The sequence below is a fragment of the Typopeltis vanoorti genome, chromosome 20, assembly GCF_054136105.1.
Source record: "Typopeltis vanoorti isolate ZY-2024b chromosome 20, IOZ_Tvanoo_1.0, whole genome shotgun sequence".
NCBI classification, from domain to species: Eukaryota; Metazoa; Arthropoda; class Arachnida; order Uropygi; family Thelyphonidae; genus Typopeltis; species Typopeltis vanoorti.
The window spans coordinates 100603190-100627947 of NC_143568.1; the positions used below are offsets into that span (position 1 = coordinate 100603190).

The 24758-nt window shown below is 34.0% G+C and overlaps 1 protein-coding gene across 4 annotated transcripts in view; it reads left to right on the plus strand.

Annotated features, from left to right (window-relative positions):
• Window positions 1-24758, plus strand: part of LOC150095715 (DNA repair and recombination protein RAD54B-like) — a 232067-nt gene that overhangs the window by 89405 nt on the left and 117904 nt on the right. For all 4 annotated transcript variants that reach the window (XM_090410071.1, XM_090410074.1, XM_090410073.1 and 1 more), the window contains exon 10: window positions 14501-14655. In XM_090410071.1, coding sequence (XP_090266197.1) covers window positions 14501-14655 — 155 coding nt within the window. The remainder of the gene's footprint in view (window positions 1-14500; window positions 14656-24758) is intronic.

Sequence of the window (24758 nt, forward strand, 5' to 3'; positions counted from 1 at the left end):
ACCTGGTCACAACACCCACGATTTGGTCTGAAGCCAGCTTGTTCTATTTGGACATTTTTAAAAATTGTGGAGCTTATTCTATTATAAATAAGTCTTTCAAAGAGTTTATAACAACAACTGAGGAGAGTAATAGGTCGGTAACTTTCCGGTTTATGATTAGGCTTACCAGTCTTTAAAATTGAAAGTACTTTTGCTTTTTTAAAAATAGTGGGAAGTTTATCAGTTGTAAGAATGTCAGTATAGGACTTTGTTAACCATAATCTTGCATTTCTTCCCAGATTAATCAAAAATTATGGATGAATGTTATCAAAACCAGGAGCCTTACCAGGCTTTAATTCCTTTAAGGCTGCTTCAGCTTCTTGCTGCGTAAAAGGGTGTGCAAAATTTGAAGTTATAGGTGAAGACTTGCTAAATTCTTTTAATTTTCTCTTTATATATCTTGTATGCTTTTTATTGTTTGAGATACGTGATATATTAACAATATGTATAGCTAGTTGATCTGGGGTGATTCTTGGTTGTTCTTTAATCAAAGGAGCACTACCACCTAGTTTCCTAAGAAGGCTCCAAGCTTTACGACTGAAATGAGTAAAGTCTATACCTTCAACTGTATTTATCCATTTTTTCCTTTGGGATATATCCAAGTTTTCTAGGAGTTCGTCTGCTGTTTTTGGGTCATTGTTTATCTGATATTCATTATAAAATAATTCACATTCTTTGCTCCAACCATGTATATAGTTTTGTCTAATACCTCTAGGAATACTTTTCTTGGCAGCAAGCATGTCTACACCTATAAATCGATGAAAATTACTACTATCCAGCGAATACATTTGTCAAGTTCGTTTGCGTATTTATTCCAGTCAGCCTTTTTAAAATTCCAGTGTGGGATAGGCTTTGATCTTACAAATGGAATGGAAATGCCAATATCAATTAATACCGGTCTATGTTGACTATGAGGAAAGTCAGTTAAGACCATTCTCAGATTCTGCATAGGGTGACCTGAATTATTTTTGCTCACAAGACATAAATCAGGGTTATAGTCTCTTTTCCAGGCCACAGATCTAAAAGTGCTTTTGTCTTTGGCATCAAAGACTAAGTGAAGATTATTTAGTTCGATTTAATCAACAAGTTTTTCGCCACATTCGTTGTTTCGAGCATAATTCCACTGTTCATGGTGACTATTAAAGGCCCCAATATATATTGCAGGATGTTCAGCAGTAGGAATAATTTTTTTCCGGCATAGGTGATCCAGGTGGCTTATAAATATTCGTAATTGTAATATCTTGAACTTTTATCACTACTGTATGTATGTTTTCTACAATATTTTGAGATAGAAGAAAAACTTCTTTAAGACAATTTTGCACATATGTTACTATTCCATATACTTCATGATAAGTTGCACCAATAGCAGTGTAACCCAGAATGTGACCTCTTTTAAGGAGCTGTTCAGGATCAGCAGCACGTGTTTCCTGGACAGCAATCACATCAACATTGTTGGTTATCAATAATTTCAATAAATAATTGCATTTGGCTTTGCTAATAGATTCAATATTTAATTGACAAATGCGTTGTGTAGGGCCAATGTTTCTAAATTCTGGTTTCTGGAAGTCACTATATTCAATAAATTCAGTAGACATCATGAAATTGGCCAGGAGATCCTTAGGATGGACTGGCTGCCTATCGCTGTTGCTCATTTAGCACCACCCAGGGGACACGTATAGCTTTAGGATCACTATGGACGCGAGCAACTTTGTCCCCCAATACTTCATAAACATCATCAACGACATTACATTAGAAAAGATGATCTATTAGTCAACTTTGAAGTCTCTGTCCTATTTACGAATCAATGACACAATCCTTTTTTACAGAACAAATTTCCTCCAGATATCACGGCGCGCTTTGCGCATGTATTACGTTCTGGTTATTTTGTATGGCAAAACGCTTTCTACCTACAAAAAGAAGGCACAGCCATGGGCTCGCCATTATTCCCCCCCCCCCCCCCATTGCTAACTTTTATCTGTAAGAAAGAATGTTTATTCATGTTGTAATTTATAAATAATTTTTTTAAAATCAAAAATAACAATTGTAATAATAGAAATAGGACATCACTGTTACTGGAAGGAAAACTATATGTAAGCAAGAATGTTTATTCATGTAATAATAAATTAAATCTAGCTTGATGTATTTCTTTTTTTTTTTTTCACTACAGGTCATGCCAGTGAGTAGCATGTGATCAAATTATTGTTTCTCTAGCTTACGGTTTGAATTGTAGCGCAGCTTGTCTTGTATATTTATGTATGCTCCAGATGATGATCTTGATATGAAGATTGAAATGTTGGGATAATAAAAAGAGTTATTTTAACACGGTTGTAGAATCCATAATTTCAAAAATGAATGCTGATCACCGTGTAACACTAAAAGAAAGGATTATGATAATTCATGGAGATTCAACCCACAAGCGATGCAATCAATATGGTAGGCTGAAGAATCAAGTTTCTAATTTGATCAATCGACTGGCCTTTTTAAAACAGTGTAGGGACAGCAATATCATTCCAAATTGCCTCAGGCTAAAAAGAAAATTACCTCAGCAAAAGCGCAACGAATATACTTCCGCATGGAGAAAGCACTTCTTAGAGAACAAATCCAAGCTTCCAGAAAGAACTTAGCCGCTACACAAAACCAGCTATAAAAAAAAAAAATGGAACTTTCACTGCGAATCACATCCTCCAAATGAAGAAAGAAAACCTAAATTCCAAAGACTAAAAGATCGAAAGAACCAGCCGCCATATTCAAATTTCTCCACAGTGAACAATAACAACCAACTAGAAGCAAGAAACAACAGGAGCCACCAATCACCTACAGGTAACAGTAACATAGTTAATCCATCCAACCACGCTTTAAACAAAGACGAAATCTCGATACTTAACAAAGGTTTAAATTATGCCATAGCACCCAAATCAATAAACAAACTTCAATTTATTTGTAATATTGAAAGAGGCCTAAGATTCATCTTAAATAACATAGCAGAAAAAATATGTTTAGAAACCACCAACATTTTAAATCATAAGAAAACAATAAAAGCAACCTAACTAAACACGAATTAACAGCGATAAAATCAAAGTCAAATCCCAACATCATAATAACCAGAGCGGATAAAGGAAGTGCCACCGTTATCTTAAACCGAACCACTTATGTGGAAAAAATAAATCTGCTGGTCTCGGACAACACATACCAATTAGTTAACTATAATCGAACTAATAGAATAAAAAAGAAAACAGAGAATCTACTTAAGTCAATTACCACATGTCCCGAAGATACGGTCCAAAAACTATTTCCACACTACGATCGTCCCACAAGTATTTACTAAGGCCTATAGTCGAAGGGATTGATAGCCCGACTTATCACTTAGCCAAAAAATTAGCGGTAACACTCAAGGAGTTGGTAGGTCATTCCCCCTCCTATATCAAAAACACACAACACTTCATAAACATAATCAAAGACATTACATTAGAAAAATATAATCAATTAGTCAGTTTTGACTTCTCTGACCTCTTTACGAATGTCCCAAACAATGACACAATCCTTTTACAGAACAAATTTCCTCCAGATAACATGGCACTCTTTGCTCATGTATTATGTTCTGGTTATTTTGTATGGCAAAACACTTTCTGCCTACAAAAAGAAGGCACAACCATGGGCTCGCCATTATCTCTCCCTATTGCTAACTTTTATATGGAACATTTTGAACAACTTGCTTTAGATTCCTCCCCTTTAAAATCCCAAATCTGGCTTAGATACGTTGACGATGTTTTCGCGATCTGATCTCATGGCCGCCAGACACTAGACACCTTCCTTAGCCACCTAAACAAGCAACACAAATGTGTACAGTTCACAATTGAGATTGAAAAACATAACACACTGCCGTTTCTAGATGTGCTTGTCACACGTCTCCCCCTCGGGCAATCTTTCCTTCACCGTTTACCGGAAACCGGCACATACTGGCTGATATATACACATAAACTTCTACCACCACCCAACACAAAAACTAGGTGTCATCAGTACCCTAAAAAACAGGGTTCTGAAGATCTGCCCCAGTGAACAGGCACTGAAAGACGAATTTAAAGTGATCAGCATTACTTTTCAAAAAATTGGATACAACCAAAACACTATTAACAAAATTCTCTACAAGACCTCAATAAAAAACAAAGACAAACCAGACTACAATAAAACTACAACCATTCCCTGCATTAAAGGGACATTAGACAAAAGACGCTAACCACTCGGTCAGCCTGGCTGGCCGAGTGGTTAGCGTGTCTGCTCTCCAGTCAAGAGGCTGCGAGTTCGAATCCCGCCATGGGAATGGATGTTTGTGATTGTCTGTGGAAATACCAGTGGTGGTGATTGGCAGTAGATGGCGTTGGTGTAGTTGTGGTCAACTGGTGGACCGTGAGTAGTGGAAGCAGAGTTGTAGAGTGGATGCTCTCACTCGATGAGGCTTTGGACTCCCTGGAGGTGACAAATAATAATAATAATAATAAATAAACAGAGTATTATAAAAATACAACCTCAAAGTCACCTTTAAACCTCCTGCAAAATTAAAAAGCTTACTCAACTCATCCAAAGACACACTCCCTCCGCTGGCCCACCCTGCAGCATACCGTATTTACTGCACCTGCAACATACCATGCATAGGAGAAACAGGACGCACAATTTTGATCAGACAAAAAGAACATAAACGACACATCAAATATAATAATTATGGTGAAGCTGGCCTTTCTGATCATGCCCTGAACACCTTACATAGAATTGACTGGAAAAGCACTAGTTGTCTACATCACACCAAAACATGGTATGAATGCAAATTTAAGGAAGCCTGTGAGATCATTATCAACGACCTCAATCTAAACAATAATGATGGTCTAAAAATCCCATACATATGGAAGGCATATATTTGTCCCACGAATCCTTCCTCTCTAAGAACAACTATAAACAGGACTGTAGAAAATCCAGGATCCTAAATCTAAAATAACAATTTTAATACTAAAAAACAGGACATCACTGTTAAAGAAAAAATCTGTAAGAAAGAATGTTTATTCATGTTGTAATTTATAAATAATTTTTTTTTAAATCAAAAATAACAATTGTAATAATAGAAATAGTACATCACTGTTACTGGAAGGAAAACTATCTATAAGCAAGAATGTTTATGTAATCAATAATTAAATCTAGCTCGATGTAATTTTTTTTTTTTTTCACTAGAGGTCATGCCAGTGAGTAGCACGTGATCAAATTATTGTTTCTCTAGCTTACGGTTTGAAATGTAATGCAGCTTGTCTTGTATATTTATGTATGCTCCAGATGATGAACTTGATATGAAGATCGAAACGTCGGGATAATAAAAAGAGTTATTTTAACACAGTTATAGAATCCATAATTTCAAAAATGAATTATTTAATATGGAATTTTCACCCTAGTGTCCAGAACATACTAGACACTAGCATGGACTTACATGGTAAGAGGCAGCAGGATTTATCACTAACTGATCAAGAAGCCCTCAGATTCATTACTATCAGTTTAGTCTCATGTATTGGTCAGCTGGCTTGCAGAACTATTTTACTGCTGTCTCCTCTAATAGCGAATGGGTCCAGATCCCTCCATTGTAATTGGCATGGTCTTGAAGAGTATCACTTTTATTACATGTAAGAAGAGAGAGAGAAGAGGTGACCGAAGTTGCTGCCCTTGCTCTAAAGACCAAACATGGCAACAAGCCACTTAAGATTTCCAGTAAGCAAGGTAGTGGTGTTTCACTGAGCTCTATGAAACATATCTACCATAGAGAGGTCTTGGTGTCATTTCCTTCAACTAAGAAAGACACGCTTTTGCAGCAGCAGTACTTGCTGGTTATGCCAAAACCGTATTTGTGGAGACAAAATACACTACAGGAAAACCTCGCTTAACGTGAATTTAATATGCTTGATGATCAGTTATTGCAATTGAATGAAATGATACTATTTCCTGCTTTAACGTGAATTTTACGTTACGTGAAATTTTTTGTTGTCAATCTGCAGTGAGTGGAAAAGCTGGAAGTCATTAAGAGACATGAAAGTGATGCTAATAATACAATGATTGTGCGAGACCTGGCATACAGTGAGTCTACAGGTTGGACTATATTAAATAAGAGCAAAGAATACAAAGAACAATGAAAAGTTGCTGCTGTTTAAGCATGCAGATCACCCGAAATAGAAACCATTTAATTATTGAGATGCAGCATCTTCTTTCACTCCGGATTGAAGATTATAACCAAAAAAGAATACCTTTTAGTACAGAGAATATTCAGGCAAAAGCTCTCAATATTTTTACCTCATTGAAAGAGACCAATTTCAAGAGGAATGCAAAATCTTGACTGTGAGTTTAGGATGGTTTGACCATTTTAAAAATCGAACTGGACTGCATAACATAAGAATAACTGGGGAATCAGGTAATGCTAATAAAGATTCTGCGGCCATGTTTCCTGAAGAACTGCAAAGGATAATTCAGGAGGGCGATTATGACGATTGACAAATATTCAACGTCGACAAAATTGGTCTCTTTTGGAATCGTATGCCAACAAAGTCTTTCCTAGCCAAAAACTGAAGCATCTCAACCAGGATACAAAGTATCTAAAGATCGTCTTACACTTTTATTAGTAGGCGATGCAGAAGACTTTTAACTCGAGCCTATGTTAGTTTATTGTGCACAAAATCCAAAATCTAACATTATTGAAGAAATCAGCACAATTGGAAAAGAACTTGGGTTTAATGAACTGGATAATGAATCTAAGAGATAAGCTTAGGTGTTGATGATTATTTATGACTTATTTTTCACGGTATTAACAACACTTTTATCAACAAAGATGTTTTATTAACGCTTATATTTCACTGATTTTCAACTCAGCATCATCAGAGCACAGCACACTTGTAAACACGACAGTGAGTGAGTGAAACAATATAATTGCAAAAGACAAAAGATCTAAAGTCCTATTTTTGGCGCCCTCTAATGAAAAAAAAAAAAAACAGTTATCCAGGAGTTTTTCTTAGGATAACCGTCTCCCAAATTTTTGGCAAATTAATGCAACCATATTTGTTAAGGTTTGGAGAATTCTTCCAAGCCTAGTTTATCCTTAGGCGACAGATCTCAAATTTCAAACCGATTTCAAACCTCATGTCAAGCTGTCAACTCTGATCTGCTCGCCTAAGGATAAACTTCACCCTTTAGCACACCCAGCAGTGTATGAAGTTCCGTGTGACTGTGACTTGGCCTTACAGGCAAACAGGAAGATCAGTGAACATCCGCCTGGAAGAACATGAAAGATACATTCGCTACTATTACTATGTCAAGTCGGGATTGGCAGACCACGCTTTGGACACTCATTCACACAGGATTAGATGGAGGAAAACGAATGTGCTATTTAGGAGTCATTATAGATCTGAAAGATTATTTTTTGAGTCAGCAATGGCTTTGAAGAATTCTCCCAACCTTTACAAATATGGTTGCATTAATTTGCCAAAAATTTGGGGGAACGGTTATCCTAAGAAAAACTTCTGGATAACTGTTTTTTTTTTTTTTTTCGTTAGAAGGCGCCAAAAATAGGAATTTAGATCTTTTGTCTTTTGCAATTATATTGTTTCAATCACTCACTATCGCGTTTACAAGTGTGTTGTGCTCTGATGATGCTGAGTTGAAAATCAGCGAAATATAAGCGTTAATAAAACATCTTTGTTGATAAAAGTGTTTGTGTTGTTAATACCGTGAAAAATAAGTCATGAACTGGATAATGAAGATGCAAGAAACTTGCTCGATTCTCATTCATAACATTTAAGCGAGAATGATCTCCTTAAGCTAGAAGAACAGCATGCATATGAAGAAGATAAGGAGTGCGAACAAGAACAAGAAGATAATGTTATGACTAAGAAGCTAACTGTAAAAGAACTTGAGTTACTTTCAGTCACATTGAGTATGCTAAGGAAATTTTGTTTGATGTTGATCCTGATATGGAATGAAGCTTCAAAGTCTGTCGAAATCATTGCATGACAAGATGAAAAAGTCGAGCATGATTCAAACATCTTTACTTAAATTTTTTTGTAAAAAAAAAAGTAGCTCAATCAAATGTTTAGACATTAAATAAAAATTTAAGCAATTAATTTTTATTAACTTTGATTATTTTATCCTCTAATATAGCTTCTGCTACAATTTTTTTTTCAAATTTACACTAACTGATGGATGAATTATAATTATTCCTATTGTTTATTGCATTCGCTTAATGCGATTTATCTTGGTGCACATTAATTGATGGATTTACCCTTTAACTGCTGATTTTATATTCTACTGACATTGTCCAAGTGCTGAATTAATTTTGCAAAAAGTTTATAAATAAAATCAATTAAAATTCTTACTGAAGTAAGAAGTCCAGTCAGCATCATACATTCTTGATATACACTTGTTCACTCACAAAAATGGCAATAATAGTTTTATAAAATTTGCATAATCAAGGGATGTCCACTTGATTATGCAAATTACTTAATTTATGTACAACCGTACATATATGGGCTCAGCACAGGAGGCATGTATTTCCGAGCCCGTAATAATATGTTCTCAGCAGTTAAAGAGTTAATTAATTGTGTTAAGCGAGGTTTGCCTGTACTATAAGGTGGGGGGGGGGGATGACTTGCCTATGAGAGGTCGTATATTGCATATTCACATCTCTTTAATAGCCAGCATTTTAAGATCGATTCTAATATTATTTTTTTAAATTTCTTTTCTACCTTCCTTATTTTAAAATATCAACATTAGCTGAATTTGGCTGTATATTTTACAATATGCAAATACAGACAATCTATGTTTTTATATTGAACTCCATGCATGCATTAACATGTCATTTACAATATGTATATTTTACAATATGCAAATACAGACAATCTGTGTTTTTATGTTAAACTCCATGCATGCATTAACATGTCATTTACAGGTATCCCTTGTAACGCAGTTTTGCTTAACGCAGGATTTGATTAATGTGGCAAGAGTTTTGATTAACACGCCTTTAATCCTATGGAGTTCGCAGCTCATCTGACAGATACATGCAAAATGTTTAATATAAATATTCTTACACGATTCAGTGTATAGCTTGAAGGTCATGAGTAGCTGTGCATTCGTATGTTACGACTGATATTCCACACTGTTTTTTGCTGTCAGTTTGGTTTAACACATGTTATGTAAAAATTTGTGATATTTGACAGTAAATTGCATCTGAGAGATACTGCGACCTCTGATGTCAGTATAGTATGGTTTAGTTGTTATTTTTTATTCTTTGTTCAATATTTTCTAGATTGTAACTGAAAATAAATAAACCATCATGTATTACTGAAATAGAGAGCCAAAGGCTTATTTATCATACATGTCCTCTAGGATATGTGCTTTACATTATGGAAAATACTTTTAATACTTTTACCACGTTTACTACGAGTTGCCCATAAGGTTGCTTATGCTTGCATCCCCTGAAACTTTTTAGTTTCTATATATTCGGCACGAAACTCTTGTAGTTTCTATATTTGGCTATGAAATAATGTTGGATTCAATATCCACTTAATTTGCACCATCATGTATTATATTTGCAGTGTTTTTTCTTTATGTTGTATTACTTATTTGCCAAGGTCTGGAGAGTCATTTTGCTTGTTATTGTAGAATTTATGCCGATAAGAAAAAAACTAAAACTGTTCAAACTCTTAATAACTTCTTTTGGTAAAAAAATTGCAGTAAATAATGTAGGTACAAGTATTTGTTAAACATTTACTTTGAAGTAAATGTTTAACAAATACTTATGAACAAATGAAGTAAAAGAAGAGTACTATATAAAACGAATTATTAATACAGTAATCAATCATGGACGAATTGTAATTTGTACCATTGATTATTAGATTTGATTAATGCGATTTTGATATATGCGGTAACATCGAGGGATTAATTAACCGCGTTAATCGAGGGATACCTGTTTACATATATATTTGATTAATATCCATAATGAATAATTCTTAAAGGTTGCATCATCATTATTAAAGGATACTTTAATCGTATATTAAATAATAATTATTATTAAAATGACTGCACCAGCTGTCATACCTGTTCTTGACTTCATTCACACTACCTGTACGCACGACCACCAAAAGCAATCCATTTCAATCACACACAACTCTATGAAAGAAAAATCTAGCTTTTTTTTCACTGCATTTATTTTCAACTTCCATGAATGTCCTCTCACCATCCTCCATAAAATGAAAATTTCCATCTACTGGAACTCATCTAGTATGATATCCTACCCCTCTTTCTGTTGTTTGCTGGTGCCTACAGTCCACAAATTCTCAATTGGTCTTAATAATCCGTATTTCACAATCCCACCATCATCATCATTAGCATGCATTCTCTCCACTGTTTCAACCTCACCATGGAAACCAAGAGACCAGACCTGCACACAGTAGTCGAAATGAGGTCATATCAAGGCCTTGTAAAGAGGCAAAATGATTTCCTTATCCTTACATATTAATATTTTCAGTATTGTAGTTATCCTATCTGCTGAACATCCTATCCAACATCCCTTGCTAAAACTCCAAGATCTCTAGCCTGATCAACTTCTTCTAACATAATCCCACAAATAGAATATGACATTGGACATCTGATTACACCAAAGTGTATCATGACTTTACATTTACTAATGTTGAACTGACAGCTATTTTTACATGCTCACAATTTCTGCCCATTCAATTTGCTCTGCAAGTACTTACTGCATTTCAGCTCATTCTTGATTATCCTATCTTTGCATCATCAGCAAGCTCCTTCTTATGTCATTAATGTAAAGATTGAATAACAGTGAACCAAGGACTGATCCCTGTGGTACACCACTGGTGCCTTAAATCTGGCAGACACATCCCTCATATACTTCATTCAGTCATCCTCATCCATGCCAATATTTTATAATCCAGACGTATATTCTCCAATTTATACAACAGTCTTCCATGCACTATCCTGTCATCAGAAGCCTTAGCAAAGTCTAAAAGTATTGTGGTGTATCCATTCCCATTGTCTAACTCACCGGTAACATTATTATAAAATGTGAGCAAGTTGCTCAAACATGATGCTCCCTTAGTAAATCCATTCTGTTCATTGAAAAATATAGATTCTCTCTAACCCATTTCTGTATGCAAGCCCTAACCAACTTTTCCAAAATCTTAACCACCACTCCAAAGATACTGATAGGTTGTTAGTTGGATACATCAGTCATTGTGCCACCCTTTTGCAATGGAATTACCATACATTCTTTCCACTTCTTTGGAATCTTTTCTTTTCTGAGACTCAGGTTATTTAGCTTGGGAATAGCCAGTTGTTAAACGGAACATGCTTTTAGATCCGTGCTGATATCCCATCAGTCCCTATTGCTGAATTCTTATTCAGTTTGTGCAACCGCTCTAATACCTCCTTCTCATACATCCGAGTTTCTTCATCCTTTGAAGAGGTAGTGGCGAGCTCAATGTTGTATACATCAAATTGGTAGCTTTTAGCAAAATGGGTACTCATTAGTTGAACAATCTCTTCCACATTTGTAACATACATACAGTCTCTGCTTTCATACTCATTCTTTCTTTTATTTGTAGCATAATGATAGAATTCTTACATCCATGCTTTCATGCAACCACCCAGATATATCTAGCTTTCCTGACAATTCACATTCACTGTTTCACTGAAACAGTGAATGTGAATTGTCACTTTACTAAAACCATTCAAGTGTAATCCATCTTTCACATACAAATCCTTCTAACTATCAAAATCACTCTATGCATCTACATGTTGCACACCATTTCTCCTACACCACTGATCCCTACACACTATTTCTCCTACACACTGACTCATTTGCAATCCCAGCTGTCCTCCTCGGCTCACTTTTGCCATAATGTTGACAGAAAACTCACAGTCTTTACTCTTTTGCTCTTCCTTTTTCACTTCACTCAACAACTCTTTCATATCCTCCCTCATTCCTTACTTTTGTTCTTTGAAATTATTTGTCCTAACCAGTGCAATTATATCATTCATTCAATTCTACTTGCTTATATATAGCTTTGACTATGTCTTGAATCTTCATGCCCAGGAGACATGTTTTCATTGCTTGCTCATCTAATATACCTCTAATCATGGAATTTTCATATAATATCATATATTTTTTTGTCCATTTCTGTTTTCTCAATCCTTCCTTTTCTAGTCTCTTCAATTCTTGAATAGCACTTGCAGTTCTCATCGAAGTCAGGAAATTTTAGTATTATTTTGAATTCTTCTTTTTCTCTTTTTCTTTCTTGTCGAAGCCTGGAAATTTCAATATCATTCAGAGTTATTTCCAGGCTTCGACAAGAAAGAAAAAGGGAAAAAAGAAGAATTCAAAATAATACTAAAATTTTCTGGCTTCAATGTACTGCAAGTACTCATTTCTGTTTTCTTTCCCCATCTCATTTCTCACACTCTTTCATACCATTTTTGCCATCTTGAATTCTGATACCTCTATACATTCTGTTTAGCACAATCACTATCTGCCACATCATTTCATTTGCTTCCTCATTTGAATTTCTGCTCAAATTCAACATTTCATGCACCTCATTCTGTTGATTATCACACATTTTGCTTATGAAGGTTACTGGATTTCTGGCCCCTTACTGAAATTTTGGAATTCTGATGATGAAGAATCATAACTCTAAAGCTGATGCTATAGCTGATCATTAGTTGTACTGTTGAAATTTCGACTTCTCCAATCTCCAAGTCATGCTGGGAAGTATCAAGGGAGAATTCAAAAAAATATACTATAGTCAATCACTATAGCAAACACCTTCATGCCTACTCACTATAGCATACTCATTCACTATAACAAACTATCTAAAGTTTCAGCAACAGTTCTATAGCATTACCTACTGCTGTTCTAAATGAAATTTGCCATAACAAATTTTCCACTTAACAAACTATTCCTTTGGTCTTTATGGATTTACTGTAATGAAAATGAAAGTTAACTGCAGTGCTCAAGACAAATCTTGGAATAAAAGTAGCATTTCCATATTCAAACTTCCATGATTGTTTAAATCACTTGTAGATGAAGTTTTCTGTTAAAAAATAACTACATGTGACAGGAATGGTATAAATAATTTAACTAACTGAAACATTTACACTCCAACATTTTGCTAGCTCAAGATAAATTTATCTAGTTACTTTTCTATGCACTTTGTTTATATTATTTATACTCTAACAAAATGTTGACATTTAAATATTTAATTTTGTCATTAAATTGGTCATTTCATTCCTGTTTCACATAGTTATTTTAACAGAAAATTTCAACAAGAGTGGTATCATTGCTTTTTACATCTAGTGTTTAATTTTGTGATTAAAAAAAAAAGAGGACTTTTTTAACTCTTTTGGTAGTAGGAGAAGTAAATTTCATTTGTAATTGATGCAAGTGCAAAAAGATTGAACAAATTTACGAAACTTTGATCCATTTTTTATTTATATATGTTAAGCATATACTATCATTCTGCCACTATCAGTGGTCTGATTGAAATCAGAATTAAAGCTACTTTATAAATTTCATACAGCGAGTGTGGAATCACTACTATCAGTTTGCTATATTTTGCCAATATAAATGATCACATTAAAGCTAAATCACATGGGCATTGGTTTGTGGTTCAAATTTATTAAATTGGAAACACAAGACAGTATGCTAATTAAATTAATTTCCATCCAAATTTTATTAAATTCCATCTAACAGAGCAGAATCATTGCTTGATATCATTTTGAAACATTTTGCTCCTTTATGACTTTGCATTTGATGTGACAAACAAAAATTGAGATGGCTTGACAAATTTCGTAAGCATTCTGAATTCTGAATTTCAATAAAATCTGTTCAGCCTGAGCCTGGAATAACATGAGTATGGAGAAAGGGGAAAAATGAGTATAATAGATACCTAAGCATTGTAAATCCTACCACCATTCATGTACAATATAAGAATCATTAATCGAATAATGACTAATAAGAGTAGTTGTGATGTTGAATTTATTTATTTTATTTTTTAATACATGAATAAATACCCATTCGTCAAACAGTTAGGATCAGAACATAACCAGAGATGAGTTTCCTAATATGTATGCATGCAAGACATAATTTGCTTCCTCTTGAATAATCACAATCATCTCCTGCTAATGTCGTTTAACCATAAAATGAGGTAATTTATTTAGAAATCATATTTCAGCTAATTAAGATTGCAGATATCTAATAGATGAAGTTGTACATTACAATAAATATTGATGATGATGTCCATATGAATCAGCATATTCTCAAAAAATCTATCTATGAAATATTTATCTAAGAATTATCTTTGCTTAAATTATCAATTAAATTTTGACAAAATGTTAAATTACTTGCTGTTAGTTTTTTTTTTCTCTTCTTTAGTGGTTACATAATAAAGGGCATTTACCAATTGTAGATGTTGTGGTGGATCCAGCATTAACTGTACACTTACGTCCTCATCAAAGAGAAGGAGTTTCATTTCTTTATGAAGTCATCATGGGTATGAAAAACCAAAATATAACAGGGGCTATTTTAGCGTAAGCATCATTTTATATTTATTACATTGTTGTTTTAGCAATACTTATGGCATAAGGTTTCATAAATTAACATGTTAACATAAGGAAAAGAGTGAATAATATATTTTATTTAAAAGTCATATATTTTGACCTGAAAATTGCATCTGAATACATTTAATCTGTGTGATTAAAATAAGACTCTTCTATATTTTTGCTAGTGAGAGGCAGTCATTCTGATTCAGGTTTGGATGATCGAGTCCAGTTGGTCTGAAATAAAAAAGGTGACAGTCACATACATTGAACTTGGTAAACACCAGGAAGAGTGAGAGGGGATTGTTTATCTTTAGAAAATGGAATCATACTGATAGTTTATATTATTATACTTTTCAAAGATAGAATTTTAGAGATTGGTTCTGAGATGTCAGAGATGTATGGGATACGAACACTGTACTGTTTCATTGTTGTTTGACCTTAGATTATAGGAACTAAAAATACATTATATGGTCCACTCTGAGAAGCCTTTGAGATTCATATATTGTCTGATGTTCAGAAGTTCTTGATGCAGTTGTTGCAGTGTAGAGCATATAATGTCAGCATGATGTAATCATTTTTAATAATTCCAATCTTCTGAGAGGGATGGGGAGCAGATTGCTGTTGAATATAGTGTTCATTAAAGGTAGGTTTTTCAATAAATGGGAGTAGTTCATCTGAAGATGAGTGGCAGAGTAGAATGTTAAGGAAGACTAGTTTACATTTTCTATCTCCACTGTGAAATAATTCAGGAATGTAGATTATTTATGTTTGCTAGAAAGGCAGGTAATGCATCTCTGTTGTGAGGACAGACTGCAAAAGCATTGCCTATATGATGTACCCAAAATGAAGGGATAAGGTATATGGATGAGAAAAGGGTGTCTTTTAAATTTTCTAGGTAAAAGTTGGCAGGAGTGGAAGAGAGTGGACTCCTCATAGCAGTCCCTTCACATTGTGTCAATTCTGTTTTGACAAAGAAAATATCCCGAGTGAACGACCAAGTTGAATAATTTCACTATATTCAGCAGAAAGGCTTGTGAGAGCAAGATGATTAGAGATTCATTGTCAAAGCTGACCATTAAGCTTTTGGGTTGGAGGAAAAGATTTTTCACTTTATGCAGAAAATTAGAAGAATTTTTTATGAAATTACAGGAATTACCAATATGAGCCTTTAATACATGTACTAAAAACTTAGCTATGCGATATACAGGTAACCCTCGTATTGTTAAATTGTGAATGAAACTATGTTGTGTAATTTATTTTATTTTAAAATAGAACGTCACGACAAATCCTGTCGACTGCGCCATTTGTCGTGACGTTCTATTTTCATGTTATGTTCTAAATCCACCATCTTGGTTCAAGTCACTCTTATCAATATAACAACTAATTGCAAATTGATCACCGATCCAAAAGTAGGGAAATTTATAATTATACTGCGCCACCCTATTTTTAGATTAGTCTATATAAAATAGTAGGATCAATTCTTAATTAAGTTAGCAGTCTCCTCATTAGGCCGAATTATTTGTTATTCTACTTGGGGCACCCGCAAGGTTCGAATTTTTTATGAACGGTGCAATAAAAGGGAGTTCAGGCCAACACAATATTTAGATTAACAAAATAAAACATTTAATATACGATATATAGCAAATACATGAATTCTACTTTCAAATGAAACAATACAAATAACTTAATACACCTTGCTAAGTCACTCATTCCAATTCAATGTTCTAAACTTTAACATACAATTCACTGCTTCAAAATTATAAATTTTCTTAATTTCTTAATTAAGAAATTTTATTAATTTCTTAATTTCTTAAAACAAAAGTTCTCATTTGATCAGTCTGCACACATCTATCAGCTTTACTTAATGTTTAAATTCACAGCAGGCACTAATCAAGGTAGACATTATTCCAAGCAATCTTATTTCGGACCTTGAACTTCGAAGATACGCTATAGTTAATGTTAGAATAAACAAACATGTATGACTACTCTTACCAGATACAATCTTCAATACATCAATTTATTGCGAGCACACTTATGAATTAACTTATTTGAGCTAGCGGAACACATTAAATAAAAATCTCCAACGCTTTAACTGAACTACTGTTAATCGCGCTTCACTACTTTAAAAAAAACAGCAATAAGGTACTGATATCTTTCCTTGTTTACTTTTCTACAACAAGTTAAGTTCATTATATTCTTCTCAGGGCAACACAGAATTAAGACGTAATCCAAGATTAACTGGAACTAATCAGAATTTCCCATTGAATGTCCAATTCTTTATTTATCTGGATACGGCATTAATTTTCCTCTATAACCACAGCTGATTTCACTTGCAGCTGAGTATAAGATTCACTGCGTTTTTTGCTCACTTCTAAATACTATGCTCTTGGATTTCTGCCCTAAAGAATTTATAATTTTCTTTCACTTCTTTGCTTATATCCTACTTTCCTTCAGGCTCCGCAAAACTCTTCCCTTTTCTCTCTATAAAATTCTTATTGCCTCCTTTCTCCTTTCTCGTTCCAAGGTCACCACTCTTCGACTCGTGCTTGTTTATTTCATGCGTCTCCATGACAACGCATGAACGCAAACATTTCGCTAATGTAATACAACGCTCTACTACTACATAAGTGATTACATAACGTTAAATTTTCACAAGTAAGAATAAATAGAATATTTGAGCTACTTATTCAGCTCTTTCATTACGTATACAATTATTTATAATAACACTTTTCGTTACTTTACATATATATTTCAGTTATCATAAATTTCTACACATATTATTATTTAATAAATTAATAGTAGGTTAAGTTTAGAATAAATATTTAAATAGTAATCCTTAATTAAGGAACAATAAATAATCCTTATACAAATTATGATTAATACATAATAAGCAATGTTAAATGTGAATGAAAAAAATAAATTGCACAACATAGTTTCATTCACAATTTAACAGTATAATGCGGTATTTGTACAACGTAGTTTCGATATAATGCAGTCTACAAATTGTAGTAACCCTTGTTCAATGCGGTGCTTATACAACCTGGTTTCGATAAAAACATGGTTTATAAATTGTAGTAACCCTTTATCTTTTCATATGTTTTTCACCGTGCAACTTGAAAATCAAATTTTATCTTTGTTATATTTGCGTCCCCATATCGCCCATGTATATCATGCATTTATATAAACGGGAAATACCCTTTATCACGCACGTACATCAATTGTTTACTGTATAAAGTGTTTTTTGTTGAAAATTGTCTTCTTTTTCTGCCAGGAAAGAGCATTAAAAATCATGTGTGTTAATCTCAAGCTGAGCACTTTATTTTCTAGTGAGTTACATACATAATTAATATGTAATCTTTTTTTTATGTGAAAAAATATTTTTTAAGTAATGGTCATAAACTGCAACAAAAGGGAAAAACTAACATTGAAAAGAAAATTAATTTCTCTTGAACAAAAAATTAAAATCATGGATCAGTGTTGAAAAATAGAGAAAAACCAGGAGTTGTTGCGAGGGCTTTGAATTTAAATGAACAAATCAACAATTCGAACAATCAAATAAAATGAACCTAAAATCTGAGAAAGTGTTATTGCTGGGTCAACGGTAAGTGCAAAGCGCATTGCTCGTGTACGCGATATTCTAATGGGAAAAAATGGAGAAATTTCTAATGATTTGGATAGTAGATTGCACTCAAAAGAAGATTCCTTTGGATGGAAAGCTTATTAAACAAAAAGCTCTCAAAGTTTCTAAACATTTATAGTGCAGACCAGGTATTCAGTACGGATGAATCCGGGTTATATTGAAAAAAAAAAAAAAAATGCATTTTTGCATTTTTTTTTTTTTTGCACCGATATTTCAAAAAATGAAAGATCAGTTCCTGGATTCAAAGTTTTCAAAGATAGAATTACCCTACTGTTTTGTAGTAATGCACAAGGTGATTACATGACAAAACCAATGTTTATTAACCAATCCTCACATCCTCGTGCTATGAAAGATTTAAATATGCACTTTATTTTATTTTGCCTAAAATATTTAAGCATTATGTGCAATGAAGTTTATGTACATTTTATAATTTTATACTATGTATTTGTTTCATAGTTTACACATTTTCTTAACTTACATGTATTACCTGAATTAAATAAAAAAATATTTTTGTTGGATGTCACTGTTGTTTATATAATTTAAAAAAAAACGATTTCAGAACCTAACCCTACTTTTTCTATGTGATCTGAGTCTCGCATAACACGAAATTTCTATGGAACCTAGCATCTGCGTTGTACGAGGGTTACCTGTATAGAAAAATGTATACAATCCACAGTAGGACAAAGAGGAATGCCTTTCTTGTAGATCTTTGGTGAACCATTGAAGTGTGGGATTCTAGCAAAATAAGTTTTAAGTTTATGTTATCTTCATCAAGGCTTATGACTTCATTTAATAGGAGTTTAATTTTCTGAGTTGACTATTGGTGGGATTTGCAGCCAAGTTCTTGGTAAGTAGATCTGTCACATAGTAAAAGAGATATTTTCTCTTGTATTTTGCAGAGTCTATAACTACAGTGGCTTTTTCTTTGTCTGCTTTTGTAATAACAAGATGACTGTTGTGTCTTAAGGATTGTAAAGCTTTTAATTCTGCTGAAGAAAAGGAGGAAGTTTGTCTTTCAGTAGCACAGATGAGGCTTCCAGATGAAGTTTATTGACATCCTCACTAGAGAGAGTGAATATATTCCATTCAATATTATACAAGAAATCTAAATAAGGTATCTTCTTAGGAACCATAGCATATTCTTTTGATAGAAGAACAAGAATTTCACTTTCAGTTATAGGGGACACTCTAACTGAAAGTGAAAACCTTATTCTGCAATGTTTACTGTATAAGTATGCAAATATATGTGTACTTCATGCCCAAATATATGGATAACCATTAATCAAAAAGGAAATAGTAAAGGTTTCACATGACATAGAAGTGAGCAAATGCATACAGATAAGTTACATTATGAGGAACTTTGAGTCTTGTTAATTGAGTGAAGGCGACTAGTATTGGTTTGTAAAATCCTAATTTTTTTTTTTTTTTGTGTGTGTGTTTTTTGTATTTTGAAATACTAGTTAGTACTAGTATTTCAAAGAAATGGTGTGGTGGTGGTGGAGAAGTGTCAAGCCCCAGTTCTTTTAGTGTAATATTTTCTTGGAGTCCTGTTTAACAAGAGCATGTCAAATATTAATGGGAAGATCTCTTAAGAGATTGTGACTGCTAATGCAGCATTTCCCTATTCATCTGAGAATTCATCACTATTCAGCATACCTCTGTCCATGTTAATTTACTGCAAGAAAGCTATCCTTGGCTGGGGATATATATCCATCTTTACAAAATTTACTACATCTTTACTACAAATCATATCTTCTATCATGTCTATCTCAAGAATAGAATATCTATATTTCTCCTCTCTTCTTTGTAAACCCAATGTTCATTCAAAGAAAACATTGTCTTGCCTATTTTTATGTTCTTTGCATCAATGCTGTTCAGATTTAATAGATGTCTTGTTTTGGTGGCTGATTTCAAAGTAGTTTGTGAGTGAGATATTTTTTCCCCCAAAAACCTTACTGATTTTGTTTTCCAGATGTACCTTCAGCATATAGAATAGCAATGACCTCTTCAAAATTGTTAGCATAATTGTTTAGTCTTATATTTGCACTAAAGTATGGTTATAATTTGTTCTTTTCTCATATCTAGTTTTAAGAATGTTCTTTACTTTTAAGTTCTTCATGCCATTCTCTCTCTCTCTCTCTCTCCCTCCTCTCCCCTCTCCTCTCCCTCTCCACAAATGCTTTATTTGGAATTTTCACACAGGCAGCATGCTTATTAGGCACTTTTGACACCCTCTTTCTCTCTCTCTGGTACAAGAACTTTTCGTGAACCTTTATGAAAGCTGAGTAACAAATCTGAATATGTCTTCACATTAAATTTAAAAAAAAAAAAAAAGAACTAGTCATGATAGTAAGCAAGTAAAATTTATTCACAAGTTACACATTAAAGTAAAATATATATATATATATATATATATAGTAACGTAAATGTTACACTTATTTTGAATGCTTAATTACAAAGGATGGAAAATGCAAAAGAGAGATTAGGAGAAGAATAGAAATCCCAAATCAACTATTAACAGAGTAAAGAATATACTAATATCATGAGAAGTAAGTAAAACGACTAGATTAAGAATGATTAAGTGCTTTATTTGGTCTACTTTTCTCTATGGAGCAGGAACATGGATGATAAGCAAGGATGACAGTAGAAAAATTGATGCTCCTGAGATGAATGTACAGAAGAGCCCATGGATTCGGAAGAAGAGAAATGAATAAGTTTTGGAGATGATGGGTACTAAATTGGAACTAATAAAGAACATACAAAAAAAAAAAAAAAAAAAAAATATCATAAATGAGTCATATTGTGAGGCATGGAAGTCATTATTCAGTTTGCTATGTACAAAACAATGAACAGGTAAGCCTGGTATGGATACTTAGTCACTGATTGTCACTTATGTTTTTGCTTCAAGGAATAAACAGATATCTAGAGATAATAGTCAAATGATTTTTTATTAAAACAGTGGCCAAATTTTATTAAAACAGTTTTGTGGCCAAAACAGTGATATTTTACACATCTGTATGCACTAGTCTAAATTTAAAATAGCATTTACTCTATGGGCATTGTGATCGTTCAGTTGATAGTCTCTTAGATACTTAGTAGTGTGAGGAAGTCGAATTTATTTAGATTGGGTGGCTGTTGTAGAGTTTTGGTAGATTCCAAAAACAGTCATTCACATTTGTATTTATGCCTGTATATATATATATATATGCAATTCCAGGCCATAATGTAAATTTGGGCATATTCCAACATCTAGAGGGAATGGATATGTCCTTCAGTGTGCACAGATTTCCTGTAGACAGAAAAGGATAAGGATCTGTTGGGTTGCTGGGTAACTAGAGTATGAAGGAAGAGTAGACAGTAATTGTGTGGAAAGTTTTTCCCTTGGTTACAAAGGAAATTATACTTGCCAATAAATTAATCCTTTATCTGATTATAATCAAACACAGTTTGCACATGAAGTATCTTTATGACTGAGCCACTTACGTGTATAGGCTGATGACTTCACATCAATTGCTTTAGTGTGCAAAACATGCTTTATTTTGGACATGCATAATGCTATCCATTATTGGGTGGGGGGGAATCACTACCCAGACTGGTTTTGTTGAGGTCTCATCAGTGGGAGCTAGACAGAAAAGATACTAAGGTTGAATTACTGCAGAAGTGATGAGGCCTCAGTAAATTCAAATGGTTTAAGTAGTGGCTCCCTCTAAATAATGCACAGCATTATGCTCATCTGAAAGATAGTGTGTTTTGCATTATGGAATACTCAGGCAATTGATGTGAAGTCAGCCTTTGTGAAGATCTAAATGTGCAAATTTTGCTTACACTTGGATAAAGAATTACACAAGAATTTAATCTTGCCAAGTATAATTTACTTTACAAGCAAGAGAAGAAAACTTTCTTCATCTATCTCTGATCCAGAATATTTTATCACTAAGGTGATACACCTTTTTACTACTAGTGTATGGGAAATATATGACTGCTGCATTAATTCAACCGTGGTATCTCTTCTCCATTGATGGTGGACTTGCTTCCTGGAGAGTAGGGTTTGTCAACTTAGTGATAGGTTTCTGCCTGTTGCTGAGTGGAGCCACTGCTAGTTTCAGTTTCCTGTCCCTGGTTCAGGTCAGGAGTGATTCTTTCAGGCTGCTCAGTGAAATTTAGAGTGATCTTGTAGATCATTCAGAGTTTTTGTCCCTCTCCACAGCACACCTTCCTTTCGAAAGAAGAAAGTATGCTTTCCGTTATGGAATACTAAGTAGCATAGTCATGAAAATACTTCATGCTCATACTTTGTTTGCTTACACTTGGATAAAGGATTAAACAAGAATATAATTTATTGGCAAGTATAATTTAAGACATTTATTGTTTTCTTTTCTTTTTCATGACTCTAGTTACCTGGCTGCCTATCAGATCCTTATCCTTTATGTCTACATAAAACTTACCCATCTGGACTAGTAGGTATATCCATCAACTCTTTCACAATATGGTGTTATTAAAATCTTAACAGAACTAAAACTCTGGATCATATGATCTTATCTATTGATATCAATGACATCTGCAGCACTTTTTAGCCAATGGCTTTTCTCTTTAACAAAATTCTTTTCTTCTTCCAAATCCAGTGCTCTTCAAAACCTAGATCATAGAAAATCCATTGCCATCTCTTACATCCAGGGCACCTCAATGTTCTCGGATTCTTAAAAGATTTTATTATTCTTTTGCTATCCTTATCCATTCACCAAATTCTCTACATTGCTTACCTTGTATTTGCAGTCGGTTTTGGTCAGACTGGAAGAACAGCCAATATTTGAATGGAAAAACACTAGAAATGTGTCGAGCATCTACACTATGGCTACTCTGATGTTGCAGTCCATTATTGACACAGGTTAATGGATTATGTCTGTACAATATCCTTTCCTTCATGGTTACACGGTAATCAGCATTCATTATATAAATTGTGGAAACAACCGCCATGTTAAAGTAAAACTTCACTTTAATATAAACAAAAATAATCACTCGATGTTTCGACCTTCACATAAGGTCATCATCTGGAGTACATACATATATACAAAGAAACAAGCAACACTACAATCTACATGATATGCTCAAGTTACATTAATTTGGTCAACCATTAAAACTACTGGCCTGATCTTTGGTTTAAAAAAAAAAAACTTTCGCTATTCTTCACTGTCTACCATGAGCCTACAATACCAGCCAATATATGAGGGTGGCCTGAAAAGTTCTCACCGTAACAATGAAAAGACGAATTTATAATTTCAAATTATTTTTATTTTTCAACATAATCTCCCTTAAGACTAATACATTTATTCCAGCGATGCTCCAGCACCATTATCCTGTCCCTATAGTGGTTCTCAGTAAGATGTGCAAAATACCCCTCTACAGCTACAATCAGCTCTTGATTCGAAGAAAAACGCTGACCAGCAAGGAAAAGTTTTAGTTTTGGGAAGAGACAGAAGTCCGATGGAGCCAAATCTGCGGAATAGGATGGATGTTCCAACAATTCATAGTGCAGATCCCTTAATTTTCCCATCGCCAAAACACCTTTGTGGGGGTGCATTGTCCTGATGAAAGATGATTTTTTTTCTTCTGCAAACTGGGTCTTTTCTCATGAATTTTTTCACCTACTCTGGTTAAAAGATCCAAATAATATTCCCTGGTTATTGTTTTACCCTTTTCAAGATAATTAATAAACAAAATGCCTTTAGTATCCCAAAACACCAATACCATGACCTTTCCTGCTGATGGAGCTGACTTTGTCGTCTTTGATGCTGAACAACCAACTTCTGTCTACTGTTTTGGATTCTGGTATGTAATGGTGAATCCAAGTCTCATCCATAATAATAAATCGATGCGCAAAATCAGTTTTATTCTTGTTAAAACACTCCAAGCACTGTTCAGGGGTGCTTAAGGGTCAAACCTGTATAACTGAGAGGAGACCTCCACATAGCCTTTAAAGGAATGTGGAGAACCGACCAGGGCTTCTGACTTAATGTCCAGTCCTCACCTTCTCGTGGTGCACCCTGTTGGGTATCTACTTTGATACTGAACGAACGAGGATGGGCTGGCAATTTGGGATTTAGCCGACCAAATTGTATTCTTATTGGTTAAACCAAAATAAAAATTGATGGTACAACATGACAAAATTTCATGCCGGCTGGGGCGTCGCCCGGTTAAACAAGGCCTCCGTTGTTTTCGCCAGGGAACCAGGGCGAACAGCGAAAAGTCAGCTACTGGAACAAATCTGAAAACAAACCCCAACTCAACATCACCAGAGTTAAAGATCGGTACTATCAACATAAGAAGCCTGAATGGCAAAGAAATGGAGCTAGCTGAGGAATTAGATAAGTACCAGATCGACATAATAGGGGTGACTGAAACAAAAAAGACCAAAACTGGTGAGATCTTTCTGAGCAATAAATACAAAATGTTA